Source organism: Astyanax mexicanus, chromosome 12 (assembly GCF_023375975.1).
Source record: "Astyanax mexicanus isolate ESR-SI-001 chromosome 12, AstMex3_surface, whole genome shotgun sequence".
In the NCBI taxonomy this organism is placed as follows: Eukaryota; Metazoa; Chordata; class Actinopteri; order Characiformes; family Acestrorhamphidae; genus Astyanax; species Astyanax mexicanus.
This window is the reverse complement of record NC_064419.1, coordinates 50,228,540-50,255,536: the sequence shown is the minus strand read 5'-3', so window position 1 is coordinate 50,255,536 and position 26,997 is coordinate 50,228,540. Positions and strand designations below refer to the sequence as shown.

General features: G+C 37.3%; 3 protein-coding genes across 3 annotated transcripts in view; 2 read left to right on the top strand and 1 right to left on the bottom strand.

Moving 5' to 3' along the window:
- cep104 (centrosomal protein 104) overlaps positions 1–12,481 on the top strand; it is a 43,178-nt gene extending 30,697 nt beyond the window's left edge. The window contains exons 15-22 of the mRNA XM_049485601.1: positions 64–156; positions 957–1,005; positions 1,108–1,186; positions 1,845–1,953; positions 3,476–3,608; positions 5,005–5,072; positions 7,601–7,685; positions 8,558–12,481. Coding sequence (XP_049341558.1) covers positions 64–156; positions 957–1,005; positions 1,108–1,186; positions 1,845–1,953; positions 3,476–3,608; positions 5,005–5,072; positions 7,601–7,685; positions 8,558–8,754 — 813 coding nt within the window. The 3' untranslated portion in view covers positions 8,755–12,481. The remainder of the gene's footprint in view (positions 1–63; positions 157–956; positions 1,006–1,107; positions 1,187–1,844; positions 1,954–3,475; positions 3,609–5,004; positions 5,073–7,600; positions 7,686–8,557) is intronic.
- Positions 12,482–15,734: 3,253 nt separating this feature from the next.
- Positions 15,735–18,818, bottom strand: b3gnt7l (UDP-GlcNAc:betaGal beta-1,3-N-acetylglucosaminyltransferase 7, like). The gene has a single exon (XM_007236681.3). The coding sequence runs from the start codon at positions 18,119–18,121 to the stop codon at positions 16,925–16,927; it is 1,197 nt and encodes a 398-aa protein (XP_007236743.2). The 5' UTR covers positions 18,122–18,818; the 3' UTR covers positions 15,735–16,924.
- Positions 18,819–21,938: 3,120 nt separating this feature from the next.
- Positions 21,939–26,703, top strand: c12h1orf174 (chromosome 12 C1orf174 homolog). Its single transcript, XM_049485628.1, has 4 exons — positions 21,939–22,130; positions 22,646–22,714; positions 24,047–24,481; positions 26,352–26,703. The coding sequence occupies exons 1-4, from the start codon at positions 22,116–22,118 to the stop codon at positions 26,454–26,456; spliced, it is 624 nt and encodes a 207-aa protein (XP_049341585.1). The 5' UTR covers positions 21,939–22,115; the 3' UTR covers positions 26,457–26,703.
- Positions 26,704–26,997: the final 294 nt, after the last annotated feature.

Genomic DNA, 26,997 nt, shown 5'->3' with positions numbered 1-26,997 from the left:
TCTCTCTGTTTCTCTCACTCTCTCTCTCTCTCTGTTTCTCTCTCTCTCTCTCTCTCTCTGCAGGTGGTGAAGGGTGGAGATCAGGTGGAGGGGGCGCGGGAGAAAGCGGAGATCAGGAGCCTGCAGGAGCAGCTGGCGGTTCTGAAGGAGATCAGTGTGAGTTCCTCTGCCAGATATGATGTCATTCAGATTACAGATTACATCATCATATCCATTTACCCTCTCACTGCAGGAAAAAACAGCCCTGACACACTTTCACCTGCACTCTATATACAACTTTATATAACACTAAAGAACACTATACAGCTCAGGAAAAAAATAAAAGAGCACTTTAAAAATGATGAGTTTCTTTGATTTTACCAAATTAAAAAGCTCTGGAATATAATCAAGAGGAAGATGGATGATCACAAACCATCAAACCACCAAACTGAACTGCTTGAATTTTTACACCAGGAGTAAAGCAGCATAAAGTTATCCAAAAGCAGTGTGTAAGACTGGTGGAGGAGAACATGATGCCAAGATGCATGAAAAAAACCTGTGATTAAAAACCAGAGAGAATATTTTTATTTGGAATTTGGGAGAAATGTTGTCTGTAGTTTATAGAATAAAACAACAATGTTCATTTTACTCAAACATAAACCTATAAATAGCAAAATCAGTGGAAAAAGTAAAAAAAAAAATACTATTGTGTAGCAGAAACACAGTAAATACACATAGAAACTATAGAAAAAAAGATTTACACATATAACTTGCACTATACATCCAAACTGTGAATATACAGCTGTTTACATCTCTTTTTTTCTACATATCGACATATCGATAAAATAATATTTAGACGCTTATAAGACGCTTAAATAATGCAATTCATTGAACATATCACTAATAATGCAGTAATAAAGGTAATATTTATTATTAATATATTATTAATAACTTAAACCTTTATTTCTTTTATAAAGGAGAAGGGGAAGGAAGAACCCAGATCACCTGAGAAACATGCTAAACCAGGTGCGTTTGTGTGTATATGTATTTACTCCCACATATATTATGTTTATTCTTCACCCTGCAGAGATTATTATATATAAATATCTGTCTAATATCTGTCTACAGGTATTAAAAAGGAAACTCCGTCCATGTCTGGTGATGCAGGCAACAGGAACCAATCAGCCGGAGCCAACAACTTCGACAAGTAAACACAAAAATATATAATATATATATGTGAATATAATATATATGTGAATATAATATATATGTGAAATACTATTCATTCACAGAATGAATAGAATTTATTAGGGATGCACCAATCTGCCTCTTTTAGTTCTGATTTAATACAAATATATTGGGTCCTATTTTATTGACCAATAGGCGTAAACAGTGCACTATGCAACTTGATTTAGGGCGTTTAGGTCAGTGTGTCTTTGCTATCATAACAACGGGAAAAGTACACCTTGCGCCTGTGTTACCGAGATAGCGATGAACGTCTGACTGTTGGCGTCTGTCTAGGTTGTATTCGGTCAGTGGCGCTCCTGTGTTCCTGTGTTACCAAGATAAACACACCTCATTTCCAGAACACCACGCCCATCAGTGTAGATATATTCAGAAGCTCTGCTGCTGTTTAAACCAGGCAGGAGGAAGGAGTGATTATATGGGAAAAACTTAATGTCATGTTACTTAAATACATTTATAAACTGCTATTTAAACACTATCCTATACTTAATACACGTGATTTATTTTCAATTTAGTTAATGTAGGGACAAATCAGATCCTCATATCAGATTAGTGCATCCGTGGTATTAGCTTGTGTGTGTTTAATGTTATATTGTTGTTATTATTATTGTCTTATACAGTCTGTGTATATTCTGTGGAGAGAGAGATCAGGCGTTTACAGAGGAGGGACTGGACCTGCACTACTGGAAGTACTGTCCAATGCTGTGCCGGTGCCTCCACTGCAGACAGGTACAACACCTCTATAAAACTACTTATATATATATATATATATATATATATTCACAAACTAAGCATTAAGTGCTCATTACCTATATCATTAGCTTCACTGGTCATATTAAAAACATACCATATTTACGCATAATGTTATGTAATGTTAAATAAATGCTAACGCTTTATTTACTGAAGGGGAAATTAGAGATTTTTACTTAGTGATTTATCAACTACGCTGCTCATAATGTAAAAAAAATAAAATAAAAATAATGCATGCATGGTCACGACTTATTAAGGTCCTAATGTATGGGAGCAAGATAATTAAGGCATGGGAACGAGGTAATTAAGGTGTGGGAATGAAATAATTATGGCATGACCACGACTTTTTAAGGGGTGGGAATGAGTTAATTAAATCGTAGTCTTTAGGATCTTATTCCCACGCCTTAATAAGTCATGGCCTCGCCTTAGGGTCTCATTCTCACGCTTTAACCTTTTCAGACAGTGTTGATTACAATGGACATAATGAAATTTCACTAATTGTACACTAATTGTTGTCCATCAGAATCGATCATAAATTAATGAAATGAAACAGTAGCTTAGCCCCGCCCTCTGCACTGGATAAATAGTTAATTAGATTTATTGTTATATAGATCAAATATCAGGATAGTAGTATCTTATTTTGGGTGCATTACAGACAGAAAACAGCCATCGTCGCCATGCATAGTTTTCTTTCTTTTTTTTTTTATATACTCCGTAATCCACATTAAACACTGTTTTAGAGTTTTCACAGGATTAGCATTAGCTGCTAACCGCTATAACCCTAAACCTATTTAATACTCCATTATCCTTCTCATCAGCGCTGATATCTCAGTTTATAAAGAGATAAATCTGGATAATCTGTGCCGAGCTGATTGGGGGGGGGGGGGGTATTGGGGTATCAGTGTCCCTCGTGTCCCTCGTGTTTCCCGGGTTCTCCAGGTTGACGTCTCACTTTAGAGGTTAACTGTGTCTCTGTTTGCTTTTGCTACATTCCAGCCGTGTGGAACGCTCTCTCTCTCTCTCTCTCTCTCTTTTTTTCTCTTTCTCTGTTTCTCTCTCTCTCTCTCAGAACTGTATTGACCTTTCTCAGATATCTCACATACTTCCCCTCATAGCCCCGCCCCCCCTCCGACAACAGTAATAAAACAAATAAAAAGGATGAAATGAAAAAGATAAATAAAATATGATCAATGAAAAGTAAGAAAAAAAAATTATATAACTAAAAAAGGCTAAACGGTAAAACAAAATTAGGTGAATAAAAAGACAACATAAATCAAATAAATAAATAAATAAATAGGTAAAAATTAATCTACAATGTAGAAAATACATTAAAGATATAAAGGAAAACACTTAATGAAAAGGTGTTTGACTGGTACTGTACATGCATTTCAGACCTGCTACACACAGTAATGTGTTTTTATCTCTCTGTGTGTGTGTGTCTGTATAATGTGTGTGTGTATTGTGTGTGTGTGTGTGTGTGTATTGTGTGTGTGTGTGTTAGGTGGTGGAGATATCCAGTCTGACGGAGCACTTGTTATCGGAGTGTGAGCGCAGAGCTGATTTTATTCAGTGTTTTCGTTGTTCTGAGGCCGTCGTCCGAGACCGGCTGACTGAGCATGCTCAGAACTGCAGCCGTGAGTACTCACCATGTGATCACACCCCGTACAGTTCACACACACACACACCACTGCACCACAAACACCACTGCACTACACACACACATAACTTCCTGTGTTTATAAACCATAAAAAACATGAAAACATGACGAGAACAGTGGATGAGCTGAACTCACCTCTCATGAATTTAAATACACAGAATTATACAATGTCTACCTTTAATTGTTTAGTAATAGTTATTATTTATTATTGAGTAATTACTCTGAATTTTTAGTATCTGTGTAAAGATAAAGTAAAGAAACACACACACATTATACTTACTCATTTATTTATTGAGGAAAGTGATCCAATACTACACGTCTGTGAGTGGTTGATGCACACACACACACATAACTTCCTGTTCATAAACCATCCATACACAAGAAAACATGACAAGAACACTGGGTGTCCTGATCTCACCTCTCATGTATTTAAATACACAGAATTACACAGTATTTACCTTTAATTATTTAGTAATAGCTATTAATTATTATTCAGTAATTACTCTGAATTTTCAGTATATGTGTTGTAAAGAGAATAAAATAAAAAGAAAACCAAATCAAACAAATGAGACACATATATTAGGCTTGCTAATTTATGTATTGAGGAAAGTGAACCAATACTATATATTTGTAAGGTGCAAAAGTACATGAACCTCTGGGATGAGTAGTTTGAAAGTAGTTTTTAAAGTGAGCTTAGAGTCAGATGTTTTCAATCAATGAAAATAATCAGGTGTGAGGTTTGGGATCACAAAGAACCCCAGCGTAACTTCTAAGCAACTGAAGGCCTCTCTCACATTGCCTAATGTTTTAGCATTGTTATCTCAAGGTGCACATGAGCAATAGTCACATCTCAGGACGGGCGATTTTACTTAAGGCAATTAAATCAAACATGTCATGCTGCAATGTTTTGATTCTTGACACTAGAAGTAGATACACAGCGCTGTCTCTGTGTCTGTGTGAGTGACAGGCTGCTGCTGCCTGAGAAGTGTGAGGGGGAGGGGCGGGAGTAAACACAAGGTAATTGCATGTCCTCCATCCACATGGTTGGGCACGTGCTTGTAAACGTGAGCACGTGTGTAAAGCTGTGCTCCTCAGTCCAGCACAGTTTAGCAGTGCAGATATTTCCAGTTACAGCTGAATTCACACTTTTAATCCCAGAAAAACAAACACTCTTATTTAACTTTTAAAAAGTAATTTAAATGCTGATTAAAGAGCCGAGAACTGTTGTTTTACTGTTTTTCTTGGGTTTTGAGAATTTGGCGCTGACTCTGCTCTCGATTGGTCCGGATGTGAGACTCGATTGGTCAGTGTGTGTGCGGATGGCATTACCTCACACTGAGTAACGGTTGAGTTCTGTGTTTTTTTCTAATCAGCCCTTCCTGTCAGCGGGAGCTGCAACCACTGCCCACTGTGCCACCAGAACGCAGCACCAGGAGAGGAGGTACACACACACACACTATACACACACACACACACTATACACACACACTATACACACACACACACACACACACACACACACAGTTTGTGTGTCCTCTGGCAGTGGTGTGTTGAGACTGGTGGTGTGTCCTGCTTTAACCTCTCTCTCTCTCTCTCTCTCTCTCTCTCATTCTCTTACTCTCTAATTCTCTCTATCACACTCTTTCTATTGCAACCTTTCTTTCTCTCTCTCTCTCTCTCTCTCTCTCTCTCTCTCTCTCATTCTTTTACGCAGTCTCTCACTCTTTCTCTTTCTCTCTCCTTCTCTCTATCTATGGTATGTTCACATTACCAGGCTGAAGTGACTCAAATCTGATTTTTTTTGCTCAATGTTGATCAGATCTGATTCTTTTCATGGCTGTGTGAACGTGCCAAATCAGATTTGAGTCACTTTCATACGTGGTCACAAATCAGATACGTATCTGATACACGGATATGCAACATGAATGTGAATGGTCAAATCATGCAGAATTAATGCGTCGTTTTTGCTCTTTTACGCATTAGTATTAGCATTAGCATTAGCGCTACACGCTTCTCTCTCGTACCCACACTGCATCTCTAGGTGCAGCTGTGCAGCTATAGCTGATAAAAACAGTAAAAGCAAACCCCCTGTCCTTTTTTCTCCTCCTGGAGCTGAGCATGAACTTCAGAGCAGCTGTTTACTCTCCACTCCAGCAAAAGATGCTCCACATATGAGCTGCTAACTCATCCATTTCCCTTTATAAAGCTACGAGTCTCTCCTCTCTCTAATATGAGGGTTTTTGTTGTTGGTGAAGAAGGAGGCGTTTATACAGGTATCAATGTGCAGCATGTGAGACGATTCAGGAACAGATTTGTTCAGTTTCTCTCTCTCTGGTGTTATCAGAGTTGGTCTCTGATGGGGAAATGGGTTACTCCACAGTAAATGGTGGCCGTGTATCCGGATGATGATGATGAAATAGTGCTGTGTTGCAGAATGAGGGATATAAAGGTTGTATTAGTGAATGGCAGTGAGAGATCATCACTCTGTGCTGATGGTGGAGACAGACAGGCGTGCACCATCTGGCAGACAGAGCGTTTCTCCTGGTTCTGAGGCTCTGATTACAGGCAGACTGGTGAACACAGGTGAACACCACCTCCACTGCTCTCTGCTGCCAAACCCTGTAACTAACACACACACACACACACACACACACACAGTGGTGTTTAAACTTTTAGAACAGAATTTTCTAGATTTCTGACTCCCCCTATCACTAGTGATGCACCAACACACCAGGAGGGTGAAGACTAACACATGCTTCCTCCGATACATGTGAATTCAGACTCCGCCTCTTTTTGAGCTGCTGCTGATGCTGTAGCATTGCTGAGCAGGAACGCTCGGAGGAAAGCGCGGCGACTCGGTTCTGATACATCAGCTCACAGACGCAGCCTTGTGCTGATCCACATCACCCTAGGAGTGATGTGGGGAGAGAGCGCCATCTACTGTACTGAACCCACCCGGAGGGAGCAGGGCCAATTGTGCTCCCTCTGAGCGCCGGCTGCTTGATGGTAAAGCTGCATGAGCGGGATTCGATCCTGCGACCTCCCGCTCATAGTGGCAGCGCTTTAGACCGCTGATCTAAAACTAGATAAAGAGAAACCAAAATCAAACAAATGAGACACAAATATTATACTTGCTAATTAATTAATTAATTAATTGAGGAAAGTGATCCAATACTACATGTCTGTGAGTAGGATTAGCAGTTAGTTTTAAGGTGAGAATGAGAGTCAGGTGTTTTCAATCAGTGATAGATAGATAGATAGATAGATAGATAGATAGATAGGTAGATAGATAGATAGGTAGATAGATAGATAGGTAGATAGATAGATAGATAGATAGACAGACAGACAGACAGACAGACAGATAGATACTTTATTGATCCCAAAGGAAATTTAGGCATTTTTTTTTATTATTATTTTCAAATTTAGTGAAAATAATCAGGTGTGAGGTGGGTATCTTCTAAGCAACTGAAGGCCTCTCTTACATTGGCTAATGTTAAAGGAGAACTCCAGTGTGAAATGGACTTTGGTTGTATTTATTAAAAGGTGATAAAAAGTACTTATCTTTGTTGAATGTCTCTCCTCCGCTCTCCTGCAGCTTTCTGACATCCAGTATTTTCTGCACTTTTCCCAAACAGACTTTAGAATGAGTAATACAGGGCATATTTTACCCTGCAGATAAATCACTTTTTACACCGTTATTCAGGATTAAACTAGCTCCACACTTCATTGGTTGAATTAACTGAACTACAGTGGTGTGTGTTTGGCGGTTTTGGAGCCTCTACTTTCTCTCTGCATGTTCTTTCAGATACTGAACAGATTATTCTCCATGTATGAGAGTCTTAGTTTGTGTACAGAGCTGCAGTATGAGTGCTTGAATACATCACGCACACACACACACACACACACACACACACACACACTCCTTTGACATCACAGTAACTGTGTGTGTGTGTGTGTGTGTGTGTGTAGGGTTGGAAGTCTCACCTCATGTACAGCAGTGCTGGTTGCACCCAGAATCCTCGCAGGATCCAACAGCATCGAACTCACACACAAGGTAACCCATTCATCCCCCTCTAATGCCTGCTAAACCCCCACCAAGTCTCCGCTAAACCCCCTCAAGTCCCTGCTACTCTTGTTCTTCCTTTTTTGGGGCGGTCCTGATGAGTGCCAGTTTTATCAAAATCTTTGATTAAACATCTTTTTTGCAGCTTTTTTTCTGCACTTGAGGATAGTTTCTTCAGTGTTTTTAAAATTCATTTTTTGGATTGACTGACCTTCATATTTTTTTAAAAGTAATTTTTTACTTTTTTTTTAGAACATTACTCAAATATTCACTATTCACTGTATACCTGTAACTCTACCTCTTCACTACTTTACTTTAACTGATGCTCTCAAACACTTTATTAAGAGACAAGAAATTCAAGTAATTAACTCTTGATGAGTTCAGCACAGCTGTTAACTGAAAGCCTGAGTTCCAGGTGACTGGAATGGACGCTGGATTATACTAAAGAATGCGGGTTAGTGACTAAAAATTGAGAATTAATGCACTAAACGAGTCACTTAAGAATTTTTATTGTTTTCTTGTAAAAGTGCTGGAACTTTTTTCAATACGAACTCAATCTTTGGGGGAATGTTTAGAAAATATGCGTGGGTTAGTCTGTGGGAAGCGCTGGTAACCGAGATAAGTAACCAAGATAAGATAAACACTTCAGAAATGAGGAGAAACCTTTACAGATATTTTTTTGATTAAAAAGATAAAATGTCTGCATGTAAAATCGTGATTACTCCATTTTGAAAATCGCATTAAAACTGTAATTGGAATGAATTGAATTAATCATGAAAATCACCCAGCACTAGTCCCACCCCTCTTTTTGTGTTTAGGTTTAGGGTCTGATTGTTTACCTGCACTGTTTTCTGTTTGATCAGGAAAGACAATCAACACGGGAACGTCAAAACCAGCCGGAGGAGGAGGAGGAGGAGGAGGAGGAGGAGCTGCAGTGTTTGCTGGGGGTAAAGGCCGAGGGGACAGCAGGAGCAGCAGCCGAATCCCGGCACCAAAACCCAGCAGAACCAGCCGGGTCAGTCCAGCCAAAACCCAGAACCTCAGACCAGGACCAGCCTAGAGTTTAACCAGATTATTAATGTAGAACAGTTACAGGATTCCTCCTGAACATAAAGCTCTTCTGATCTGCTACTGCTCAGTCTGCTGAAGCTACACGCTAATCGCTAATCTCACCACCGTCTCACCAGCGTCACTCTTCATCATTATAGGTCAAAAACTATGAATATGAATAATAGTGAACAGATTGATCAGCAGTGTTCTCAAGTCTGACAGACGCACCTCAGCGAGTTCACACGCTCACACACCACACATGGTATTTCTCACGCTTGCCAATCCATCGGCTGTATATTATAATGAAGTCTCGTTGAGCCAATCAGAATATAGATCGCTCTGTTGTTAAGCAGACCTAGTCAAAGAGGCGCGAAGAACTGTCCGATTCAAAAGTTCTGAAACACACGTCGGTGAACACTACCCCCCCACCCCCCGCTAATCTCACTCCCACCAAACTTCAAAACTTGAGAGCCCTGTTGATCAGAAAGGTGTAACCAGTCACAGTAAACTCTTTCCCAGGAGAAAGCAAGGTAGATTTTTCTTAATCAAACATATGGGGTCCTATCTTATTGTGCACCCTGCAAAAGGTGCATTGAGGTGCTCATCGCTATCTTTCACCCCACCAACAGTGTATTTTCACTCCTTCCTCCTGCCTGGTTTAAAAAGCAGCAGATCTTCTGAATATATCTACACTGATCTCTAATCTCACCACCAGCATCACTCTTCATCACAGAGTGACCAGAATGATACACTGAAAAAGATCCTAAAAAGTGCTTTTATTTTCACTCGTGGCGCTGATGTCATTAAGATGACTGAGAGTTTCACCATCATTAGTATTAAATAAACACTAAATCTTACAGGGTTTAAAACATCAAAACTAAAAAATAAAGCTGGTGAAATTATTCATGCATTAAAAAACATAATCTAATAAATAATCAGGGTTTATACGGTCGTGAAAAAGGTGAAAAAAAGTAAAAATTTCCTGTCGTTATGAAAGCAAAGACAGACTGACACGCCCTAAATCAAGCTGCGTGGTGCAGGACTCTCTTATAAATGATGATGATGATTAGTTTGTGCTGAGACTTACGCTCTTTCTTATAAAATTCATACCGTTCTGATCAGAAACTGTAATCTCTCTACAGATTTCAGTATGTTTACCTTTTTTATTCGTCTGTTTACTGAAGTATCAGTAGAGTCCGTCTATTTTGTAACCTGTTTATATTCTATTCTTGTACTGTACTGTTTTTATACCCGTCTTATTGCTCTGATATTGGGTGTGTGTGTGTATAGATATGTATAGATATGAATAGATGTGTAAATGAAGCACTTTGTCACATTTAAGTACTTTTATACTTAACGTAACTGTACTTTTTAAAGTCTGCTGTATGTAGACTGAAGATGAGAACTCTGTTAATATGCTAAATATGCTTTTTGTCACTGTAATACTCTAATTTCACAGAAATAGCATTTATAATGTTATAATGTCGTTACAGTCTCGGTGTTTACACACAGGTGTGGAGAGAGTCAGGTATCGGTCAGGAACAAAACCATAAAATAAAAAACATGCCCAGAATAGACATTAAAGGAGAACTCTAGTCTAAAATTGACTTTTATTGTAGTAAAACATGATAAAAAGTGCTATTTTTTGTTGAATAGCCCTTCTCTGCTCTCCTGCAGCTTTCTGAGATCCAGAATTGTTATTCTGTTTTCCAAAAATCGTTATAATTGTAATAATATTTATGCTTCTATATTATCATTATATAAGTGGCATTTTAATAATCTTAAAATTACAATAATATAATGTATTGCAATAATTTACAAAGTGACGATATATATATTCCACAAAATACTGTTATCATGACAGGCCAAGTTATCGATCTTAAAAAATAAAACAAATATTATACCGTATTTTTCACTCTATTAGGATCTCCGGATTATAAGGTTAACAATGTTAAGTAAAGCTAAATTAAGTTAAAAAAACTGTAATAAAAATAGACTTTCTTTTAAAGGTAAACAAGTGCTGTATGTTAATCTACACAGATTTCTCTCCTGAAAGCTGTTTTTGTTTGTTTTTGTTTGGGGGGGGCTTATGTTTATTTACAGTAAGTTTAGATTTCCAAATTTCTCCAGCACTCAGTAAGTCTGGAGCATTAGCAGCTAACTGCTCCAGCAGTGCTAGCCGGGGTTAGCAGCAGGCTACAGGCTCATAATACTCACCTCTGAACGGTGAAAGAGCTAGCGCTTAGCGTGGTTAGTGGCTAATGCTGCTCCAGTCTGGGTGCTGGAGTAACTTTACTGAAACTCCTGTATAACTCTGTACTTCAGTGGAGTGTCTTTACTGCTCCTTAATACCTGACTGATAGAATTCATACATAAGGAGCACCGGATTATAAGCAGCTCTGATGATTTCTGGGGAAAAAAATACAGTACTGTATACAATTCTACAGTTTTTATAATAACTATAATAACTATAAATTAAAAACAGTGAGGCGGCTGATGTGTAAGTTGTGATATTAAGGAACTCAGGGAGTCTGGGCTATAAATGTAGAATCCTCATATTTAAGAAAGAAAAGTTAATATTAATACTTTAATAATGTGATTTTTTTTTTTTGTGAGTCTGAGCTCATAACATTCGTCACTTCTCAGAATTAAACTCTATACACTCTTATACAACTCTATTAAAGCTTAATAAATCTATATTAAAGTGCAAATACGTATATTTTTCCAAAAACAGAACAGAATAGAATAGAATAGAATAGAGTGTAGAAGTAAAGACTGATGGTTAAGGTTGTACTTGGTCCATCCTACAGGTCTGGATACCAAAGACGTGTATTTTAGCACTATTAGACTTTACAGGGTTAATGAAGCACAATTCACCGGCTGTTCTGTTCACACTTCTGTATTAATAAGCGCTTAATTTCACAGATTCGTACATATGATATTTATAAAACATTGTTTTTACACAATAATTTACTCCAATCACTAACTAATAAATGTTCCTCCATATTTACCAGCTCAAAAATAATTAGGAATGTAATTAATAAGCTTTTAATGGGCTGTTTTTGTGTGGCCTGTTCCTTTATTCCAGTTGATAGTTTACTAAGACATTATTCACTGATTCAGCAGAGACTGATCTTTACTGTACAGTGTTACTAACATCACTGCAAACTGTACAGAACAAAAACCTGTTTCTGTTCAAATACCAAACACAAATATACACATACAGACATGATGTAGTGACTTTAAATCAGTGTAGTATTTCAGTTTAGTATTAGTATTTATGAAACTATATAGATATATAGGAATATTATTTTGTGGATTTATAGATGTGTGTATTTTTGTGTGATTTAAAAAAAGAACAGTATTTATAGTTTATAAATCAGGGATGGTACTAAGAATTATATCATATTGATTAGTTTATTTTAGCCAGTGTTCATTTATCAGAGAATTATTAACATCAACATATTCTATTTTTAATACACCTCCAAATACAAACATATAAAGTTCGCTATTATATAAAATTAGGAAAATGACATTTGCATAACTTATTTTAGGTTTGACCTGATTGGTTCTCGTCAGGCTGTTGAATGTTTGTGTGTTTTGTATTGGTGTGTGTTGGAGGAGATGAATGTATTAAACTGGTGTTAAACTGGTATCAGTTGGAATCTGTTTACTGTGTGAACAGTCCTAATGTTTAAATAAACTGGTTTCAGTATGGTGTGATGATACGGGTGTCATATTCTCTCTGTGTGGATCTGTTTACTCTAAACAAACAAATCACAGGGTTTCGGTGTGACATCATCGCTGACATCACTGCAAAAACATTGCATCTCTGATAAGGGCGTGAGAAAATACTGACGTGTCATTATTACGATATTTATTATATAGATTTTTTAGAAGTACAGTAATGATTTATGATCATTAGTTTAGGGTGTTTTCTCATTCCAGCACTGTTTAGATGATCTGTACCATTTTAAAATAAGGGTTTATACAAGAGTATATTAAAGGTTATTTATTAGGTTATAAACCATTAATAAGCAGTTATAACACATAAATAGGAAGGGCAACAGTGTGATTCAACATTTATTTACACTGTTAAGCCTCAGATCTTACTAGATACTGATCTTACTTTATCTTTTCCATCAGTCAGCATTAACATTTCTGTTAATATCTTTATTTAATAAATAACATTATAAAAATATTATATAACTAAACTGACTTTCCATATTATTTTATTAGATATGTTGAAAAAGTAATTTTTACTGTTGTGCTGTTTGTTTTATTTTAACTTATTTTATAACCTTTAATAAACTCCTTTATAAACTATTTATTAACCCTTTATTTATTATTTATTAAAGAATGATTATTTTAATGTGGTACTGGATGTTTAAATCAGACTCTGGTTAGGTTTATAATGTTGGTGAAATATCGTACACCATGTGTAAGGCGCTCATTGCTATCTTACACCCCACTAACTGTCTATTTTCACTGTGTTTGTTTTGCTGTTTACTGTATTTACTTTTAATTGTCTGTTTGAAGTGCAGCACTAAATAAGCTGCACTAGGTTTTTGTTATATTATTTTATTTTTGTTATTTTATTTTGTTACACTTATTATTATTATTATTATTATTATTATTATTATTATTATTAAAGTCAGGGTTTTGATAAGTTATGGTTCACAAAATAGACCAACTGTTATATTTATATTTAAAAAACATGTTTGTTTATTTTATTGCAGTAGTATATTCTTAAAATATATTTTGTTACGTTTTCATTTTGCCAATAATTTAGTTATCACAAAAAAATACCCTGAAATATCTGGGCTAAATGTAAAAAAAGGAGACGATACTAATTACTAACTGTTAAAATTACTATTAAATGCCCCCCTATTTTTATCAGCTCAAAAATAAATAGAAATGTAATTTATAAGCTGTTTTATGCCAAAGTGTGGCCTGTTCCTACAGTGATAAAATTTAGTAGATAAAGCGAACACGAAGTACTTATAATTTTATTCTTCTTATATTTTTTATTTTGTTACATTATTATTATTATTATTATTTGTAATATTTTATACAAAATCAGGGTTTTGGTAATTTACTGTTCACAAAATAGACAAATATTTATAGACTGTTATATTTATGCTTAAAAAACTGATTTATCTTTATTTTTGTTGCAGTACTACATTCTTGCAATACACTTTTTTTTATTTTGTAATTTTGCCAATATTATTTTTATTGCAAAAATACCCTGAAATATCTGGGCTAAATGTAAAAATGTATAAGTTAAAAATTACTGACTTTTTACAAGATTAAAAATAAATAGAAATGTAATTTATAAGCTGTTTAATGTCAAAGTGTGGCCGGTTCCTACAGTGACAAAATTGGTAGATTTTGTCAGCGAACATGAAATTCTTTAAATTTTATTCGTTACATTTTTTTTTGTTCCATTATTATTATTATTTTTGTTTTTTATATACAAAATCAGGGTCTTGGTAATTTACAATTTATTGCAAAAATACCCTGAAATATTCTGATATTATTTTGGGGTCATATCGCCCAGTCCTAATTTAATCACATATCGCAATACTTACAGTATCGAAACACTTTATTATAATCCCTGTATCATGATTTATATCATATCCCCAGTTTCTCACCAAAACACAGCCCTAAAAAAAGCCCTGCACTTCTATAGATGTTGTTCTGGGTTCTTTTGAGACCTCCTGGATGAGTTGCCCATGCTCTTTTGGAGTAATTTTGGTGATGTTGATCCTGCTTATCGATAATGCATCACAAACCAAAGTGAAACGATACATAACAATATCAATATATTGTTCCATCTTTAGTATTAAAAGTACAATTATATCAGTAAACTAAAATAATTTGTAAAATGACAATAAAAGTTTATTTCAATTATTTGCAAGACAATAGATAATCAGAACAGAAAACAATAGTGAGTCGCTGTGAGCTGTAGTGCTTCAGTTTCTTTGGTGTAAATAATCTGCAGTACAGAACAGACCGGCTCTTTATTCTCAGTAGAGAACATTTAGAATTAATACAATCCAGCAGCTGGTTGAATATCTGGCAACCCCAGAAAGTATAGCATACAAAACAATTTATATATACAATTAATTTAAATAATCATTTAATTAAATTAAACAAGGAATAGAAACAATTTTCCTACAGCTAAACCCAAACCCAGCTTAATTTATAATATTTCTATATTTATATATATATTTGTTTAAAATACAAATATTAAAAATACAAAAAATTATACAGTAATGATGATGCATTACTGTAGTAGTAATGTCAGTGTTGTTCCAATAATAATAATAATAATAATAATAATAATAATAATAATAATAATATGACAATGTATATACATATATAAATATATTACATACATCTGAATCAGTTTCTCTGATTTTGCTATTTATAGGTTTATGTTTGAGTAAAATGAACATTGTTGTTTTATTCTATAAACTACAGACAACATTTCTCCCAAATTACAAATAAAAATATTCTCATTTAGAGCATTTATTTACAGAAAATGAGAAATGGCTGAAATAACAAAAAAGATGCAGAACTTTCAGACCTCAAATAATGCAAAGAAAACAAGTTCATATTCATAAAGTTTTAAGAGTTCAGAAATAATCAATATTTGGTGGAATAACCCTGGTTTTTAATCACAGTTTTTTTTTCATGCATCTTGGCATCATGTTCTCCTCCTCCACCAGTCTTACACACTGCTTTTGGATAACTTTATGCTGCTTTACTCCTGGTGTAAAAATTCAAGCAGTTCAGTTTGGTGGTTTGATGGTTTGTGATCATCCATCTTCCTCTTGATTATATTCCAGAGCTTTTTATTTTGGTAAAATTAAAGAAACTCATCATTTTTAAGTGAAATCTTTATTTTTTATCTAGAGCTGTATAATAATAATAATAATAATAATAATAATAATAATAATAATAATAATAATAATAATAATAATAATAATAATTATTATTATTATTATTATTATTATTATTATTATTATTATTATTATCATCATTATTACTCTGAGCTGGGAGATGTTTGTGTGGTACTAAAGGTTCCAGCCTTCCAGACTCAGAACTAAAATCTGAACAAAGACAACAGTGTCCAAACCCTGTCCTAAAGTAGCTCTCACACACACACACACACACACACACACACTCAACCGTCAAGGTGCTACAGAGGGTTTTTGAGCAGTGCCACAGAAGATCCACTGTTGGTTTTCAGTGTTAAACTTCTTCTGCTTGTCTTGATTACTGTAATAAACATATCATATGAAAATGATTCATCTCATTGCACTAAATATTGATAGAATAATTAAATAAAATATTTACACTGCTTTTTAGGATTTTTTTTTTTTTTTTTTGCACTGGATCAAATTAACCCAGGAACACCATTACTGTTCCTGACAAATGAACCTAACAGGAGGGTTAAATAATAAATATTTAGTTTTTAGTTAAACTCGTACCACAGTTTCAGACCCACCGGTGTAGAGCATCACTCAAAGAACCCTTTGTAGCACCACCACACACACAAACACACACCATCACTCATACTCATACAGCTCTGTAAAAAAAAATAAGAGAAATGATGAGTTTCTTTGATTTTAGCAAATTAAAAACCTCTGGAATATAATCAAGAGGAAGATGGATGATCACAAACCATCAAACCACCAAACTGAACTGCTTGAATTTTTACACCAGGAGTAAAGCAGCATAAAGTTATCCAAAAGCAGTGTGTAAAGCTGGTGGAGGAGAACATGATGCAAAGATGCATGAAAAAAACTGTGATTAAAAACCAGGATTATTCCACCAAATATTGATTTCTGAACTCTTAAAACTTTATGAATATGAACTTGTTTTCTTTGTATTATTTGAGGTCTGAAAGTTCTGCATCTTTTTTGTTATTTCAGCCATTTCTCATTTTCTGTAAATAAATGCTCTAAATGAGAATATTTTTATTTGTAATTTGGGAGAAATGTTGTCTGTAGTTTATAGAATAAAACAACAATGTTCATTTTACTCAAACATAAACCTATAAATAGTAAAATCAGAGAAACTGATTCAGAAACTGAAGTGATCTCTTAATTTTTTATATGCAGAGCTGTATAAATATATAAAACGCAGTGTTCCTGTAGAGCACAGCAGTGTTATAGGCTGTAGTTCTTGGCGCAGGTGAGTTTGGGGTCCTGCACCACGCTCCACATCCTCAGCAGGTCTCGGGCGCTCAGTTTGTGCACTACGATGAGGTTACGGAAGAAGCAGGGCTCGCTGTTCATGGAGCTGCTCATCTTACGCTTCACGATACCGAAGGTACGGAAGCCCAGGTGGGACTCTGGGGTTCTGCCCAGCTTCTGCAGGCACATCCCGAGGAACACGTCGTCTATGGGGAACAGCTCGAGACCCTCAGAGACCACGAAGAGCTGGCGAGCGATCCAGGAGGACATGAGGAACCCGCCTCCACCCACGTACGGTGGGTAGGGCTTGTCGAACAGCTCCCGTGGGATGTAGTACTTGCTGTGCTGGTTCCGGATGGGAATGGCTTTGGAGATGGTGTCCCCAACGAACAGCTCGCGAGCTCTTCCCTCGTCCGAGCGGAAGTCGATCAGCTCCACCAGGTTGTCCGTGCTGACGAAGACGTCGTCGTCACCTTTGAAGACGAAGGGGGTGTGGGCGCAGTAGATGTTAAACCAGCGCAGAAAGTTGACCTCCTTTAGGGTCAGGTTGAAGAAGGTGTCCTGAAAGTCCCACTGCAGGATGTCCCCGTAGATCCGGTCCTCATACTCCAGCAGCTTCTGCAGGTTTCTGGCGTCCTTCCCAGGCGAAGGGGTACCCAGCAGGAACAGCGTCCTGACTCGGCGTCCTCGTACCGTACGCTCTGCGCCCCAGGTCCTGCGTACGGCCTCGCGCCGCTCGTGCTGCTCGGTCACCGACTTCACCACCAGCAGGACGTCCACGTCTGCACTGCACTTCTCCGGGTGGTTGAGCAGCATCGGGAAGTACCTGCAGCTCCGGTGCAGCACGAACTGCTGGAAGCGAGGCTCAAGCCGGCGCGCCAAGTCCACGGCACGCGCGTCCACACTGCTGCAGTTCGCCGCCTCCACGTTCCAGGACGGAAGCACCGGGCTTCTGGTGAGTGCCGAGACATTTCCGTCCCACAAGCTGGAGGTGTTTGCCTTTACCTCCCTGTCCCTCTCCTTCCACCACTTGCTCTTGGGCTTCCAGAGGAGCTCCCTCGCGCCGGTGTCCGTCACTCGGAACTTCTGGATGGTCAGCAGGGTCCCAAACAGCAGGGTGAAGCTCAGCAGGGTCTTCCAGAGCTTTCTACGCCGGAACAGGTGATCCATAGCAAGAGATCACTCATGCAGAACAGACAAGCGAGTGTCATCTGCTGCTCTTCTTTGCGCCTCGAAGCATTTTGAGGAAGGTACGGCACTCCGAGGGAACACTGGGGTACTCTGAGGTCAAGCTTAGGCACTGAAGCTGAGATAAAGCACTCTGGAGCTGAGATGAAGTGCTCTGTGGTGGGATGTGGCACTTCAAACCCAAGACGGAGCACCCCAAGCATACACTAGGGTACTCCGAGGTCAAGTTTTGGCACTGAAGCTGAGATGAGGCACTCTGAAGCAGAGATGAAGCAGTCCAAGGCTAAAATGGAGCACTCCGAAGATCAGATGAGGCACTCTGTGATGAGATGAGGCACTCCAAATTCGAGATAAGCCACTTCAAGGCTACACTGGGGTACTCTGAGGTCACCCTTAGGCACTGAAGCTGAGATGAGGCACTCTGAAGTGGAAATAAAGCAGTCCAAGGTTGAAATAGAGCCCTCTTAAGATCTGATGAGGCACTCTGTGATGAGATAAGATACTCCAAATCCAAGATGAGGCACTTCAAGGCTAAAATAAGGTACTAAAGCTAAGCTGAGGATGGGATGTCCGTGGCTCTGCTCAGACTCTGTTTAGCTGCTCACTCAGCTCAACCTCCCTCTCAGACTGCCTGCCTGAACTTTTCCAACTCAAGAAGAGAAAGAGAGAGACAGAGAGAGAGGGTGGTTGTTAAGGAGGAGGGGAAGAGGTGGAGTTGTTAAGGGGGAAGGGGTGGGTTTATGGCAGCTGGTAAAGCCACCACCCCTGCCCAGCCCAACCCCCACCTTAAAAATGAGCCCACTATCTCCTGCCTCCGTCCAGCACTACTCTAGTTACAGTGCTGAAATATCCTGCCCACGGTGTGTGTGTGTGTGTGCGTTTAGTGTGTGTTTGTGTTTAGTGTGTTTGTGTGTGTGTGTGTGGTTACTGCTATTTCAATGATTTAAGTTAAATCATGTTTAATCATTACAAGAAAAATATTTTTGTAAATTACAAAAATTACTCCTAATTATGTATGATTAACATTGTGGTGGTGTATGAGGTCTAAAGCCCTATCTGTACAGGATTATTTTCTCAGGGGGTTCTGGGTAATTTTCTCTTTTATCCTCTGTGATTTTATTCTCGTCTCTGAGTTTCGTCTCTTCACCTTTAATAAAATAGATATTTGTCCACTGCTGCGCACCGTAATTACACTTTGGGTGCACCACAGTTTCTATGGAGATCCACGTTAAAAACACAACAGCGAGTGGAAATGGAGGAGCTACTGAACGCTGTGATGATGTCATGTGACCGAGAAAAACTAAAGCCTAAAAACTCACTGATCCTCCTGTTTTTTCAACTACAGTCCGGATACAGGAGTTTTATCACTAAAGAGTAGAAGTGTGAAATATTGATTTTTACTGACACTCCTCTGAGAAGAAACTAATCCCGTCAAGATAGGGCTTAAGACAACATAATTGAAAACGTCAACTATGAGAATTTGTCGATATGTCAATAATATGTAATTTTGAGTGCACTACACCCTGTGGGAGGGGTAATGAATGGGCTCACACACTTGGACCACTCTTTCTTAGTCTTCAAACATGTAAACACTCCAGATAAGGGACAAGACAACACCCGTACTTACTGTACATCAGCTCATTATATATTTAAACATTTTCTCAGCATATAAATCTCACATATAGAGCTGCAGTTATCTCTGGATCGATACAGAAAAACAGAGAGCGAGGTTTTGAGAGCTGCAGAAAGGGTTGCCAGGTCTAGCAACAAAAAATCCTACCCTTAACCCGCCAATCAGAAGCTTAAGGTTTGCAATTAAAGCTTTTTGGCAGCTGAGATAAATATAAAATTAGACCAAAAAAGAAACCCACAACATTTGAACACAATATTTAAAAACTCCATCAGCACAGCGCACAACAAACACCTCATACAACACCCAAATAATAGCTTAAATTTACTGAAGTTTGTATCAATTTTAACAATTTTTTGTTTCTATTTGTGTTTGTTGTTGTTTTCCTTTTTTCCCTCCTCTATTTTGCAAATTATATGTATGTATTTTATTAACTCCTAATAATCACTGGAGCTGAATCAAGATAATTCACATATTAATACTGTATATAAAAATAAGTACATTTAATAAATAAGAAAGGGTACAGTAGAAGTAGGCGATATGACCCTAAAATAATATCACAATATTTCATGGTATTTTCGAGGTTCTGATACTCTTGTTGACATGACAAAACACTCAATTTAATACATGATTTTAATAATACACTACTGCAACTAAATACAAATTAAATTTTATTATTGCATATGATATGATATGTCACACCCCTACCTGAGATATTAAACAATACAAGAATTTTATCATTTTATTTATGACAGAAGTCAATGATCCAGAATTATTAGTCATGATACAAATAATATTTCACTCCAAATATCTCCATATATCCAGGATTAAAGTAAAATAAATGATACTGTACAGATATAATCTGTCTCTAGTAGATATATAATGGCAAATGAGAACAGTGTGAATTTTTCTTTTGATAAAAACAGTAAAAAAAAAGTAGTTCCTTGATGTGATAATTAGGGGTGGGTGATGTGGCTCCATATGTCAGGATATAATACCAATAATTTACCATATTCAAAAATGTTGGTGATGTTATTATGTATGATACGATATGGCACAACGCTAGTGTAGAGTTGAGTGTACATAAACGTATTAAACTCATCACGCTCTACTGCACAGCTGTAGCTTAAAACTTAACTTCAATAACTTTATTATTAATTATTAATAATAATAATAATAATAATAATTATATTCACAAACTCAACACCACATTCAATTAAAAGAAGAGTTAACTTATGTAGAGTATAATGGAAAAACTATCAGTGTAAAATATGCAAACGGCGCCCCCTTCTGATATATTCTGATATAGAATTAAACAGAAATGAAAAATAAAGAAAAGCACAATAGCGCCACCTACTGCCTAAAATTAAACAATCTTAAATCACAACAAGGGAGATACAGCGCTGTAAAAAAAAAATAAGAGATCACTTAAAAATGATGAGTTTCTTTTTTTAGCAAATTAAAAACCTCTGGAATATAATCAAGAGGAAGATGGATGATCACAAACCATCAAACCACCAAACTGAACTGCTTGAATTTTTACACCAGGAGTAAAGCAGCATAAAGTTATCCAAAAGCAGTGTGTAAGACTGGTGGAGGAGAACATGATGCATGAAAAAAAAAACTGTGATTAAAAACCAGGATTATTCCACCAAATATTGATTATTTCTGAACTCTTAAAACTTTATGAATATGAACTTGTTTTCTTTGTATTATTTGAGGTCTGAAAGCTCTGCATCTTTTTTTTTATTTCAGACATTTCTCATTTTCTGTAAATAAATGCTCTAAATGAGAATATTTTTATTTGTAATTTGGGAGAAATGTTGTCTGTAGTTTATAGAATAAAACAACAATGTTCATTTTACTCAAACATAAACCTATAAATAGCAAAATCAGAGAAACTTATTCAGAAACTGAAGTGATCTCTTTTTTATATTTTCCAGAGCTGTATGACAAAAACAAATGTCCTCCTAAAACAAAACGTTCTGCATTGTCTGAAAAAGTCTTAATAAAATGGTTAGAAATGCAATATTTATCTAGTTTTGGTAAAACTTTACAGAATATAAAAAATATATGGCCTTAGTTAGTATGTTCTTTATTGAAGGAATTCCAACCAAACCCCATAATTATATGCACTATTATTATTATTATTTTTTTTAACAGAACTGATAGATTAGGTTTGGACATCACTGGTATCGTATCGCCGGTTCGGTGGTATGAGTGGTATCGCCCGGCCCGGATAAAGGTTACCGCGGGGCCGCCGGATCCTCCCTCAGCGCGGGCGGAGCTTCAGCAGAGCGGCGGCGGAGGAGCGGGAGTCGGGCTCGGGAACACGGCGTGATTCAGATGAGAAATAAACAGGTACAGTAATATAATCCCGTGTTTTCAGCTGTTTTAACGTTAATCTAAATGTGAGTGTGTTCAGTTTAGTGTGTTTAGGGGAGTTTATTAGTTAATTTAGCGGGTTTATAGTAAAGTATATAAACAGCGCTCCGGCTCTGGGTCTCCCGGCGGTTGTTAGTTACACTAACGCCGGGCGGAGGGGCTCAGACTGCGGGTCTGAAGGGGTATTAGAAGCGCTGAGCAGCGTGCTGTAGGTAATTATATTATAATACAGGGGTTCTGTGTGGGGAGTAAAGGGTTAAATACCGTAAATACCGGTAAAATCAGTGTTAATGATCTCCAGCTGTGAGCTGCTGATCACGCGCTAACACTACTGCAGTTAACTGAGCTAACGCTAAACTAGCCTAGCATGCTAACCATAACACTAGCGCTAACTCGTGCTGTGGAGGGTTATATCTCTTATTTTTAGTATTACACACATTATAATAGCTAATAATACATGTATCTCTCTCTTGCTGTGTGTGTGTGTGTAGAGTTACAGGAACCGGAGGGAACAGCGCTGTGTTTCTGTACAGCGGCTCGGTGTGAAAAGTTCAGCCGAGGTTAGTGTAGTGTCACCCGGCGGAGCCTCCGCCCAGTCCCCGCCCCTTCCCTCCACACAGTTCCTACATCCGGGCTCTTATCAACAGAACCACACTGTAAACACCAACACACACACTATACACACGTTCTCTCTGTCCCTGTCTATTCTCTCTTTTTATATTCTCTCTTTTTCTCTCCATCTCTCTAGTGTCTTTTACACTATTTTCTGTTTCTCTACTTTGTCTCTCTCTGTTCTCCATTTTCTCCCTCTCTCTTTCTAATCTTTGTTCTTTCTCTCTGTTTCTCTCCATCTCTCTACTTTCTCTATTTTTGCTCTCTCTCCATTTTCTGTCTCTCTCTATATTCTCTGCTTTTGTTTTCTCTCTCTTTTCTGTCTCATGTCTCTCTGTCTCTCGCTGTCTATTTTCACTCTGTTTTCTCTATTTTGTTTCTATCTATTGTCTCTCTGTCTATTTTCTGTCTCTCTCTTTTCTCTGTCTCTCGCTCTCTCTTTTCTCTCCAGCTCTGTTACCTCTGTCTATTTTCACTCTGTCTCTATGTTCTCGCTGTCTGTCTTTGTCTCTATTTTCTGTCTCTCTCCTATCTCTTGCTTTCACACATCTACACACTCCTCACGCATGCTCACTTTCTCTATCTCTCACTCACTCTCTCTTTCACTCTTATACTCTTTTTTTTCCCACTCTTATACATTTCCTCTTTCACACACCAACACTCACTCTCATACATTCTCTCTCAAACACACACATTCTCCTTTTTTGTCAAACACAATCTCTTTCTTGCACTCAGAGTTTCAGTGTCTCACTCTTGAGTGCACATCTACTCTTACATACTCACTCCCACACACACTCTTTGCTTTCACACAAGTCCTGTCTCTTGTTCTCTTTAACAGTAGGTCTGTCATGATACCGTTTTTTTTTTTTTTTGTAAATAATATATCATCCCAGAAATTATTGTGATAAACAATATTTGTTATTTAAATTAAACCATTTAAATTCCACTGACAAAGTGATGATAGTACAGCATAACAAAGCAATTATACTCTTTTACTTACAACAACATTTTAAATAATCATAGTTTGGAAAAATATATATATTTATTCTTCACCTCCTGCAGTCCACACTGTTTGTATGGAGCATTGGTCATTTAGCATGACTGGATAAAATACTGTCCACTGTTATATATGGGAACAAACATTCAAATGAACACGAAATAGGCAATATCACGACTATCAAATATATATGTCATGTCCACTTATTGTACGATAAATGGATAGTGTGATTTGTTATCTAACAGTGTGTGTGTGTGTTTGTGTGTGTGTGTATTTGCAGCAGCAGCAGCAGTGTGTGAGGAGGAGGAGGAGGAGGGAGGCACTGAGTAGTTTATTGGACGTGGCTGGCAGGGAAGGCAGGCGGCGGTGGCAGATGGCAGGAGAGAGTGGCGGGAGAGCGCAGCTCCCCAGCAGCACAGCGGCGGGTGGAGGAGGAGGAGGAGGAGGAGGAGGAGGAGGAGGAGGAGGAGAGGAGCAGGTTCTGGAGGACCGGGGCGAGAGCGTGAAGGTGCAGGCGGGGCCAGCGCAGTGTAAGGACCCGCGGGGGAAGGAGAACAGTGCCGGGAACTCGGCTGCCGCCGGCGGCGGGAAGAGGAAGCTGGAGGAGCCGGCGCTGAGCGGAGCGGCAGGTCAGACGGACCGCAGCCTGTTCTTCGACGAGGACAGTAATCACATTTTCCCTGTGGAGCAGTTCTTCGGGAACCTGGATACAGTTCAGGTGAGATCATACACGCTTTCCTGCTCTTATCAGACACACAGGAACACACATGATCTATTAAAATCCAGTACAGAGTAATCTTCTGTCTTTTAATTGACTGATTATTATTTCACAATGATAATCAAAATTGCTCTATTATTATAAAGGCTAAACAATAAGAATTGACTTAATACAATACACTTATATGATGCTTGCATGTCTTGGTTACATGTCCTGTGTACAAAATGCAATGCAGTTAGAATTTACTGTGTAAACCAACAATATAAACATTTTACTCAATTAGAAAGAAAGCTAGAAAATCAGGACATTACAGCAGGATTAATGTAAACACCTCACAGATTACAGCCTTATTTTCTCTAGTCCACTGCAGCCATTAAATCATCCCAGTGTTACAAACATTAAAATATTAGAGGAAGTTAATCATAAAACCTTTTTTCTTGTTTTTTTGCTTTAATGATAATTAATGATGTCATATGATAAGCACTGACTCTGCAGGGCCAGTCTCAGTGTAGTGTACATGTCCTGTGTAAACATGTAAAAATGCAATTCAAATAGATTAGAAATGGATGAAGATTTTTACCCAAAACAAACAAATCATATGTAGGAATGAATTATTAAAAATAACTCTCTCACTTTCTCTCTTCCTTACTTTCTCTCTCACTTTTTCTCTTTTTTGCTCGCTCACTTTTTCTGTTGTCTCTTTCTTTTGTCTTTCTCTGTCTCTTGTCTCTCTCTCTCTTGTCTCCATCTCTTGTCTTTCTCTCTCTCTCACTCACTCTGTCTGTCTCTTGTCTTTCTCTGTCTCTCTTGTCGTCTTTCTCTTTTGTCTCTCTCTCTCTTGTCTTTCTCTGTCTCTTGTCTCTCTCTCTCTTGTCTCTCTGTCTCTTTGTCTCTCTCTCACAAACTTTTTCTCTCAGGCAGCTTTACTTAATTTTTATAAGGTTTCTAATCTGAAGATGTTTATAAAACTCATGTGACGTTTAAAAAGCATGTTTAAAAACAAGTCCTTTGATTTTCTCCCTGTTACTGGCACTCACTTCTGTTGTTTTATGTTTTGAGTAACAGGAATGAAAGTAACAGGAATGAGTTTTTAGCATAGAATTAGCCGCTGAATGGCGGCTATGCTAATAGCATGAGGACACTGATCACATTCTAGTGATTTTCCCAAAATTTGTATTTTAAAAATAAACCAATAAGATGTAAGAATGAATTTAGGTAACAGGACTGAGTGTTGAGATTGAGCTCCTCAGTCATCGTTACAATAAGATCAAATATACAGAAAAACTAATGAGGAACTTTGGGAATTTTGGTCTTTCCATGATCATCAGAAGAACCAGCTGATGATGTCACTTCCTGTTGTAGAATCATGTTTCAGATGTTCAGGATAATGTGGTTTCATAATGTGTTTTTTTACCGTGACACAACACAAGGACACTAAAATGTGTTTTAATTTAAATATTATGGATTTATTATATATTTTTTAAAGCATAGATGGGATTTGGAGAAACACAACAATACAAATTAAATTGCATCTCTAAAGGATAACTTTTATGGTAAAGTTTATAGTTAGAGAGTGGGATGAAAGGGTAACTAATGCTATTTTTCAGTGTTTTAAATAGTTTTTATTAATGTTTTTAATGACATATCTTACTTTTGCTATTAGATAGTATAGTACAAGACACTATGCTTAATAATAGAATGTATTTTAAAGTTATTTTGTGTGCACATGTATACATGTAATATCCTAGAAACAGAACTGGCACAGATTCGTATGGAATATCGGAATATGCCTTTAGTCTTTTCAGTAAGAATTCATTGAATATTTGCTGCATCTCTAAAAAAAAAATGTATTTTTATTGTATATTTTCAGGACTTCTCTGGGAGGACGTCGTCCGCTACAGAAGGCGTGAGCCGGCGAGAGTACAGGAGACGCCATTACTACGCCAAAGACGAGAGCGATGAAGAGGAAACGTGACCAACGTCTACAAAACAGCAGCTGAGTAAATCTCCTGTACACCACCGTCCCAATATTACTGAAAAACAGAGAAACTACTCTAAAAAAGACTGAACTGCTTCCACTACGGGAAACTTTATGCTTATATATATATATATTAGTACAAAAAAACAAACAAAAAATGCCTTTTTTAGAGGCTGTTCTTGCTTTTCTTACTAAAAAAAAAGATCTTTAGATCAGGTTCATTTCTTTTTTTTTCTTTTTTTTTCTTTTTTTTTTTTTAAACCAAAGCAGCCTTACAAGTGACTCTGTGTTAATATGATCTACATCAGAGAGCTTCCTTCCAGCAGAATTAAGCCCCACCCACTAATCAATAGTCAATCAACCAATCAATCAGTTAGAGCTGAGAGATTGATCAGCTGAATGTTGGGTGTGTGTAAAGTTTATTAAAGTTCATGCAGCAGAAAAAAGTGTCCCAAATCTGTTTTCACTGAATACAGTTTACAGTTTATTTTGGAGAAGATGAAACCAAAACTTCACGTGAAGCGCTGATGTTCAGTGT

Coding starts and splice junctions, on each gene's coding strand:
- b3gnt7l (XM_007236681.3), bottom strand. CDS start 18,121: ATGGATCACCTGTTCCGGCGTAGAAAGCTCTGGAAGACCCTGCTGAGC.
- c12h1orf174 (XM_049485628.1), top strand. Junction 22,715..24,046: donor GTGTGAAAAGTTCAGCCGAG/GTTAGTGTAGTG, acceptor TATTTGCAGCAG/CAGCAGCAGTGTGTGAGGAG. Junction 24,482..26,351: donor GGAACCTGGATACAGTTCAG/GTGAGATCATAC, acceptor GTATATTTTCAG/GACTTCTCTGGGAGGACGTC.